Here is a 9,458-nt window from a genome sequence, read left to right on the forward strand (position 1 = left end):
TGTAGGGAGCAGGCAGACAGGCTCACGTCTGGGGCTTCAAGTAACTTTGGCTGTCACAGAGTCACGGAAACTTGATGCGTAAAAGGACAAACCACAGTAAACTTCATAGTAGCAGGAAAGTATTTTCATTGCTTGAAAAAAAAAATAAAATTCAAACTTTGTCATCACATTAAAAACATTACATGAGAAGTAATAAACATATTTACACTTCTGTTTTGATTATAAATATACATTATATACAAAATAATGTTATAAAACGTAGAAAGTTCAGTGCTTCTGATTTTTTTTTAAATTACTGAAATACTAGTCTTCAAAATAAACTACAAACAGACAAACTAAAACCCATATTATTGATTTCTGAAGGTCATCTTCAAAATGGTCCTATGCGGTCAGAGCAGAAGGTCAGTAGTGGACATTATGAAGGGGTCTTGTCTGCACAGTTCCAAGCAGTGGCTGGGCTGGTCCAACAACAGGATTTACAAGGGCAGGAACACTGTCGGCCGGGAGACAGCACAGTCCAGGTTGCTTCGAAGAGATCTCGTTTCCTCCCTCCTCATTCTGCCCCTCTCCACAGTCTCATCTCCTCAGTGTCGCAGCACCAAGGTGTGCGATATTATTGCTGGAAATACATGTGTAAGAGAAGAGCTGCTGCACACCTCTGATTTGCAGGCACATGCTTCCCCTTTTCCATGTAGCAGTGGGTGGGTACAAAAGGAATGGGATGAGCCCAGAACCTTCTAATGCTGATCCTCACCTGGCTTGGCAGGGGGGGTCTCCGTGGGTGCTTTGCTATTGGGCATTTGGAACCGGGATGAGGGACAGGAGTTGGAGTTGGGGGGATCACACTCCTTCAGAAAGTAACAGCTGCAACTTTGAGACTATTTGCAGCAGAAGGTGGCACCTAATTCAGAAACACGACATAAACCCACAAATTTTTGTCAAAATAAGAGGGAGTGTGGGGAAGAGAATGAGGAAGGAGAAGAAAAACGTAATGTCTATTCACAATCACTGGTAGTGCAAAGGGCATGAAAACAGCTGAGACAGCTCAGCACATATAGGTTCTAAGAGCTGATTGATTTTAAACGCATTTGTAAGGCTTTAAATAGAGCTGGGATCACGCCTCTCCTCCTTATCAATGGGGAAGAGGCAGTACACATTCCTCATCACAACTTTTCCTTCTCGAATGTTTAAATCCACAAAAACCCTGTCTTATATTAGTTCTCCAAAGCATCACCAAATGAGGCGACATTCGGTAAATTCAGTATTCCTCTTTCCTTCCTCCTCTCGCCCCTTACACCATCCCCAGTGCATGCAGCAGGAGAGAGGAGACTCAAATAGATGTGTAGCAGGAAGTATCAACCACACCTGCCCAATACTGTTCAGGTAACTGCAGAAAGAGCAGTCAAGTCTCTGTTTGGGCTTGTTAGATTCTCTTGACACATTTTAGGCACTTTTAAACCCAGAAAAAAAATGGAGACCTCATTTATACTGTATCCATTATCTGCATAGCAATGTGTCTTTCTTCACACCTTCCATGGCAACATCTGTGATAGTTCAGTGCCTCCTCATCTACTGGCACCTCCCATAACCAGAGTTCTGGAAAGCCAGGGGTCTGTCCATGAGGAACTGGCCTCAGTATCTTTTAAAACCAAATTAAACCAACATTTTTAACCCCTCTCTCTCCCCTCTGCCTCCCCTCTTCTATAGCCAATGAGATTTCTGGTATCAAACTTCAAACAAGAGCAGTAAGAACAAAAAGGTGTATTGCATCTTTCGGGAAATTCACAGTCTGTCCAGTTCACCCAGTTCCATCTTCCGCCTGAGAGCAGCAAGTTGCATGTAATTAAAAATAGTCCAATCCAGTTCTGAATTGTAAACAATGCAGCAGGAACGTCCATCTACTGGCATTACCAAATCTGAGGTGCAAATGGGCTGATCTTCAGTCTTATACCTGCCAGGATATAAAATAATACCAGGAATAAGAAGGAAGCACAGAGCACTGCAGAACTAACAAAGTACAATTCAAGTGCGTCAAACCAAAGTAATATAAGCCAGACATCACTGCAGTTTAAACTGTCATTCTGAAAATAATAATTGTGGATATGCCTGATGTAAATCTGGGAGTCTAGCTTTAGTCAGCAAGATCTTCAAAGGAAGACATGGTATCTAGATCAGGTAATGGGAATGAAGCGTCTAGCTGTCATTTTTATATTTGAAAATCCTTTCAGTTAAACTTTTAATATTGTTGGTTGACTTGTGTTCCAGCTTGCCTCCAAGAGGAAATCTGATATCCACCTGGCAATGGAGACAGAGTCCTGCAGATTTGACTTCACAAATCACTGCTATGCAGCACAGCAATCTTCCCTTTCCTGGAGCCTGAAACTACCTGCAACTTGTCCTAATGATGGCTACGCTGAAGAAGGCGTTTATGGGTTAATGTTAAATCGCCTTTAACTTCCATTGGGCCTTTCTCCAAAAGGTCAGTAGTTCTTCAGGAACCAGTCCGTTCCTCAGTAGCTGTTTTTTAAAGTCTTTGGATTGTTCAATGCTAGGCCCTTCCTTTTTCATGTATTGTCCTCTGACTTTTCAAAATAACATCAAAATCTAGATGTGTTTATCAATAGCATAAGAAACAGTGCTAACTTCTGTTAGAGAATACATAGCTGGAGCTGAAACACCAAGAGGTTGAAATTACCTTATTACAGACTTCCTAAATTGCTGTTACGTCTGTCCATTTACACACTCAGCTACCTTCCATCTTCTGCCGGAAATCTATAGCTTTGTCTGTTTCCCCAGAACACAAATTATCCATTGTAGTCAAGGGAAAAAAACATGGCTTTATATCAATGTGCCTATGAATGATTACTTCCATTTTTTGCTGACTACCTATTTAAAATTAAATAATCCTACAATGTACTGATTTTTTTATGGGCTGATGTTCCATGCTTTCATCTCTTGCTGATTTATCTAAGCTCAAAATCTCTGGTTTAATAAAATCAGAGCTGCTAATTTCTTTCTACCTCCGCCCCCCGCTGTATACATTGTTTGTTTAGGTACTCCTGTGGGCCACAGAAGAGGAAAAGTGAATGCAGGGAAGTACCTGGGATCCCTGGAAATAGAGTGACCCTCTCAGAGGCAATTCTAAAGGGTAATTTGCCCCTTTACTTTGTAAATTTATGCCTGTTCACACGTGTACTTTCTTACCTCTGTGGCTATGATGCACTCGTTCCTTTCTTCTGTTATCACGAAGACGGACTGGTACATTGAATCCCTCGGAGAGCATATTGCTGATATCCTACATTCTGGCTTTTCACTAAGAGAAAGCAGAGAGAAAAGAATATTATTTGACTTGTAACAAGCCTGACTCTCAAAATCTACCATGAATATGGAGGTGTGGAATGAGATAGCCATGGAGGTGTGGGAGGGAGTGCAGAGGATGAAGTTTCCCATGTTCTATATGACGGCAGGACATTATAATAGAAAAGTGGAGGTAAGGAATAGCTACTGCCTTCCTGTGCTTCTCCCATGTCCAACCTAACAGCGTGCTCCTTGGATCCCTCAGTGAAACAGCCACAAGTAGATCCCACACAAGTCTTTCAGTACACATATCAGAAGACTGATGAGCCACTGAACAACTGCCCTTTTCTTTTTTTTAAAGAGTAGTTATTTTTACTGTATCTTTTTCTCAGTAAGCAGACCATTTTGCCTTCTTAATGAGCCAAACACTTATTTTTCATCACTATATGCCTTAACTGTTGTTCCTCCAGTATCTACCGAGTAAGGAAAGACACTCCTTTCATTCACCACTGGACTAGCCACTGCTGTTCCCCTTCACAGTACCCAGCCCAGCAGCACACTGCACAAACACTCAATTTAATTGCCTGACCTAAGGATACCACTCAGCTGTGACACAAATGAAGATTCCTGGTTTTGCTCTGGTTTGTTTTGTATATTATCCCCTCAACGTTTCTTTTTTTCACCATATTTGCTCATCTGCTTCTAGACTGGCATGAAGATGAGGGAGCTTAAGAAGAACTAGAAGGAAGACCGTGTTCTCTCACCTGTGTAGTCGGAGGGGCGACTTTTCTCCTAAACACTTTTCGCTTTTGTAATATTTATCTTCCTGTGACCCTCTACTTGTCAGGTCTTTTACCAGATTGTAGTCCAGTTTATGATTCTTGGGTTTGTAGTTGGATTTCTCCAGCCCACAGTCCACTTCCAGGTCTTTATTTTTGTTGGTGTTTTTGAGCTGGGAAGCTGGAATGAGATTGTCCTTCTGGAAGTCAGACAGGTTGTTCATTGTCTCCAAGTCCTGCTCCGGGTGCATCCTCATCTGCCTGATGACCATCGCTATCATGCAGAACAGGATGAGCAAAGCCACCAGCCCCACCCCCATGGATATAGCAATCCAGGGGACTGGTTTAGGAGGGAGCGTAACGGGCACGGAATAAACAGGCAGTTCACAACGGTTGCCCATGAAGCCGGAAGGACAGTAGCAGACAAAGTTGGCGCTGTAAAGTCCACTGTAGCATGTGCCTCCATTTTCACACGGCCCAGAAGCACATTCGTCTCTGGTTTTGATGTCGCAGTTCCTGCCACTGTAGCCTGGCAAGCACATGCAGGTGTAATCGTTGATCAGGTCATGGCAGGTTCCCCCATTGGAACATGGGTTTCTGGCACAATCATTGATGTTTATTTCACATTTCTGACCAGTGAAACCAGCCCGACAACGACACACGCGAATCTGACCAAGGTAAAAGCAATTACCATCTGAGGAAAAAAGAAGTAAAATAAATAAATAAATTAGTCTCTAATGTACTTCACTCAGAAACCTAAACCCCTCCGTGGTAAGCATTTTACACTACCTCAAGAAGAGGGAGGTTATTTTACAATATAGCTGCACACCTAGAAGTTTCTTCTATTTTACATAACTGTATCACCATGTCTTAAAAATATGCCCCTTCTAAATACGCAATGAAATTAATTTAATCTACTTAATTCTGCTAACTTCCCCATCACATGCTAAATCCTGTGCAATCTTTTGTTGCATAGAAAATGCCAGTGGAAGCCCTCCCCCCACCAGCAAGAGACCAAAATGAGGGTAGATATGGGATACAGTGGGGGAGAGGGACTAATGTATTAGAGGAAGAGTAGAGGTCAGATTGGATTTCTATCACTTCTGCACTGAAAAGCACAAACGAGTCAGACACGTAATTTTTTGATAACAAGACTCACCATTTGCACATGGGTTGCTTGTGCACCTGTCCACTTTTTTTTCACAGTTTGACCCCGTGAAGCCGAAAGGGCAGACGCAAGTGTAGCTGGCCCCTTGTTCTTTCTCCAGGCACGTGCCGCCGTTAAAGCAGGGAGAATCTATACACGTCAAAGCGCTGTGCTCACAGTGAGTGCCGTAGTAGCCGGGGGGGCACAGGCAGTGATAACCGTTCTCCATATCCTGCAAAACACAGCATTAGGCCACTGTTACTTGATGCCACCAAACGTTAGCTGCTTGCACGCTTCTTTTTGGCCAGCAGCAACTGCTGTTCTGTCCCTTCTCATCCACACTCTGATGTGGCAAAAGCAACTTTTGGGGAGCTGCCTCCAACTGCAGGCTGGACAGTGAAGGACAGAGCTGCGAATCGGCCATACTTGGCGTGTAGGAGTAATCACGCAGCCACACAAGCAGAGCAGATGCAGTTGTAGGGAGCCTACAGGCAACTAGCAACAACATCACTAACACCCCTGCTGCCTAATGGGATCCCCGAGATGGTCCTAGAGCGGAATGGCATGCGTCAACCTACACAGCTGTGATCAGGCCATTCATCCTCAGCGTGAGAGCACTTCTTCTCTTTACAAGGGCTTACGTTGCTTTGCCATGGATAAGTCCCACCACTTAGGTCACAACAAAACTGTTCCTTCTTTCCAAGTACTGTATGTCCAAAGCCTTGGGAGGAGGGAGCTAGGGTGTTGCACCATTAGCTTTAATTTAAATATGCATCATATTACATCTGATATCTATAATCGATCAGTCTTTATCAACAGATAGACTCAATCATTGACTGGGTGTGAAAACACCCTGAAACACTAGACTGCAGGAAACTAAAAATGCAGAACCCTGTTTTACTGAAAGTGTTTCAGCTGATTGGCCTCATACTGTCTGACACTACACTCCCAGAGCAGAAAGCAGCAGTTTTCTTTTATTTGCTATTAAAATACAGACTTAGAGCATTTCTGCATGAACCTTGACAAGCTTATTTTTTACCGATCTGCTCCCTCACCAACCTTGGATCTTGCCAAGCTCCCATAATGGCTGCCACAGAAACCTGAGGATCAGTTGACTGGTTCTAATCTAGATGATACATCTCCTCCTGTAACAGACTTCCTCCCCGACACCTCTCGGGAAGGGTTCAGTTTGATAGCTGTGGGCGTCAGTAATGAACCCATGTACTATCAAATTCCCATTCTGTTGTTACAGAACCACTTCTGAAAAGGTATACCGGGGCTTGCTTCACACAAAAGACTTCACATTTAAAATGCCCTTACCGTGCAGCTACCGCCATTCCTACAGGGATTGCTGTCACACTCGCTGATCTCGTGTTCGCAGTCAACACCGGTGAAGCCAGGTTTGCACGAACACGTGTAGCTGCCCTGGCCAGTGTTCATGCAGGTTGCTCCATTTTTGCATGGTCTGTGGTGAGTGCAGTAGTTCAGATCTGCAAAGATACCGGGAGTTAGAGAAAACATCCCTGAGAGCTGCAAAAAGACATTCATACAACAAATGCTTTAGTCAACAGAAAAAGACAGGATTTTCAATGAAGTATTTAATTTTGGTATCATCAGGAATACTGGACACTATTTTCCAGGTTATTATCAGTAATAATCATATTATCATCGGTGTCAGATATTTCTCTACGTCCATCACTGTCATACGTGAGCTCTGAATTTTGAAAGACCTGGCAAGAATTTAACTTTCTCAGTGCTTTGGTATACCTTTCCTTTTTTGTGTGCATAACCCCAGTAGCTGCAATGGGATTTAGATGCCAAGTTGGAAAACATACTTCATAAGTGTGTGTTCTCCAAAAGACCCCATGGCACCATAGAGACTTTGTGCGCAACATGCCATGTACTAAACCAGTGAGCCCCATCTTTAAAAGGTTCACAGTGAGGCACCTTCGGGGGAGCCAGGGAGGAAATAAAGATGTTTAGGCTCGGAGATTTAAACAAACACTAGAAATCTTTTATTGTTTATTTACCATGCTCTCTTGTTATGAATGTTAGTAGTTTAAACTGTCTAAATGCTCCGCCAAGCTTGACGGTCCTTTTTATTTTTCCTTTAAATTTGAGACAGAGGTTAAGTACACAAGTTCATAGAACATAAGCAGAAAATCTTTATAAGCTCTATAAATACCATAGAGTAATTGGAATACAACTGGTTAATAGATAACTACAAGCAAAAAAAAACCCTGCAACTTCACTTTTCCTGCTTAATTCAGACTTCGCCATCTTAATCCTATAACTGTCTGGAAAACACTTAGCTTGCTTTGAGCACTTAATGATCTCAGTGCCAGCAGTGCATATATGGCCTTGAGGACATGACTGCTCCGCTGGCTATGGTTCAGTGATTCAATGGGTTGAATAGGTGGAAGTGCTCTGGTGTACCTTAAAATGGAACCTGTACTTTTCATTCTTGCTTACATGATTTTTCTCTCATGCTCCAGACTTATCACATGAGTTAACTTCCTTGTATGCAGAATAAGGAAGGCCCAAATGATGGTGTTTACTGCTGCTGGAAGCTGTTTACTAAATTGTTATAGTTGCACAGGGAATAAGTTAAACTTAGCTTTGAGCAGGCAGAAAACTTGCCTGTTCAACACTCATCCAGGTGGTTGGTTGGTTGTTTTTCCAAGAGAAAAACTGAAGCTATCAAAAAGGTTTGCTTGTCTTCAACCAACATTACTACAGATATTGGTACGTAAGACAGCTGTGGTACAAACTGATGTCTATCAACATGTACCTTGCAGAAATTTAATTCTAGGTCTGATGGGTCAGATTCCTTTGTCAAGCACAGAGGAATGCCCAGTCTAGAGCTGTAAGCACAACCTGGGGGACTAACCTTGATCGCAGAAAAGGCCACCCCATCCTTCATCACATATGCACTGCCATTGTGTTTTACAAGTCCCATGGCTGCAGCCTATATGGGGAACACATTCATCGCAGTAGCGGCCTTGCCAACCGGGACGACAGCTAAAAGAGAAGTCAAATTAAAACATTAATGACACGGAAAAGAGTTTAAGTTTCTATTACAAGGTGGCATTTTAACTGAAGTTCAGATGGCATTTGCCATATACTTACATGCACTCTCCAGGCTTGTTGCAATATCCATTCTGTTCCGTGCATCCAGACAGACAGATGGCTGTAAAGAGAACATAAAAAAGCAGAAATGTTTAGGTAAAGGCACACGACACTACAGCATACACTTTTAAAAGGGGCAATGCCAACTTTTAAAAAAATACTTTGAAAACCAGTTTTGCGCTTCCAAAGATTTGTTTTAAAAACTCTCAGTACAGGGAGTTCTGGAGCAGGAGGAAGTGAACAAGGAGAGCCAACATTTGACAAATTGTCCTTTAGTTTTTCTTTAGTTTGTTGTTTATACAACAAACATGAACTCTTTCAACTCCTGCTAGAAAAGGAGCAAGAGGAGGGTGGCTTTGGCTTGTGCTAACAGAAGACTGAAAAAACCCAGCGGGACTCCAAGCCTACAGCAAAGGTTCCCACTACTCCACCGCAACACCTGTCTCCTCTCCTCTGGCAACAGGAACGATGGAAACATTTGTGTGGGCAAGCTGGTAGTATTTTAACTTGGAATAGATATTGCTGATTTGGGGATATCAGCCAAGAACCTTTCCCTGCTAGCTCCTTCTTTGCTGCGAGGGCTCGCAGACGTGAAGCACAGCATGGGCAGTCGCAGCCAAAAGGGCCAAAGTCCTCAGCATGGAGCTTTCTCTCTCCAGTGGAAAGGTCAGCACGGAAACGTGGCCCCAAGTGCCTACCGGGTAACTGTGTAGTTACAGGCTTTGTAACACACTGTTGCAGGGCTGTTGAAGCCACAGTGTTTTAAGGGTGGACCACAAAGACAGCTACAAGCAGGGCCAGGCCAGCTGGTGGAACTGGACAAGGAGTTGCGCTTTTGGGTCCTGAGTCCCTTTGTCAAATAAGCTCCCTGATGCCTTACGGGGCTGCATTTTCTGGGAGGCCTCTTGCACGCCATCCCAACCCCATGCTAACACCCTGTCAGTGCAGACGAGGGCATAAGGAACCCAAAGCTGGTGATGGTCCTGCATGCACTGAGACCTCCCTGAGTTTTCCAGGCCTGCCTGATGCCCACGAAGGTCCCGGTTCTGCGGCCCACCCCACCCCACAGCGGGACACTTACGCTCGGTGCAGTACTCGCCGGTCCA

At 43.6% G+C, this 9,458-nt stretch overlaps 1 protein-coding gene across 1 annotated transcript; it reads right to left on the reverse strand.

Moving 5' to 3' along the window:
- Positions 1–1,598: 1,598 nt before the first annotated feature.
- On the reverse strand, positions 1,599–9,455 carry DLL4 (delta-like 4 (Drosophila); the record flags this gene model as incomplete). Its single annotated transcript, XM_010192827.1, has 8 exons — positions 1,599–1,951; positions 3,205–3,313; positions 4,062–4,770; positions 5,236–5,455; positions 6,544–6,713; positions 8,114–8,244; positions 8,353–8,413; positions 9,434–9,455. Coding segments are annotated over 8 exons (1,428 nt in total), but the record flags the coding sequence as incomplete, so codon positions are not given.
- Between the last annotated feature and the right edge of the window lie 3 nt (positions 9,456–9,458).

Source organism: Mesitornis unicolor, unplaced genomic scaffold, assembly GCF_000695765.1.
Source record: "Mesitornis unicolor isolate BGI_N332 unplaced genomic scaffold, ASM69576v1 scaffold10489, whole genome shotgun sequence".
Lineage (NCBI taxonomy): Eukaryota > Metazoa > Chordata > Aves > Mesitornithiformes > Mesitornithidae > Mesitornis > Mesitornis unicolor.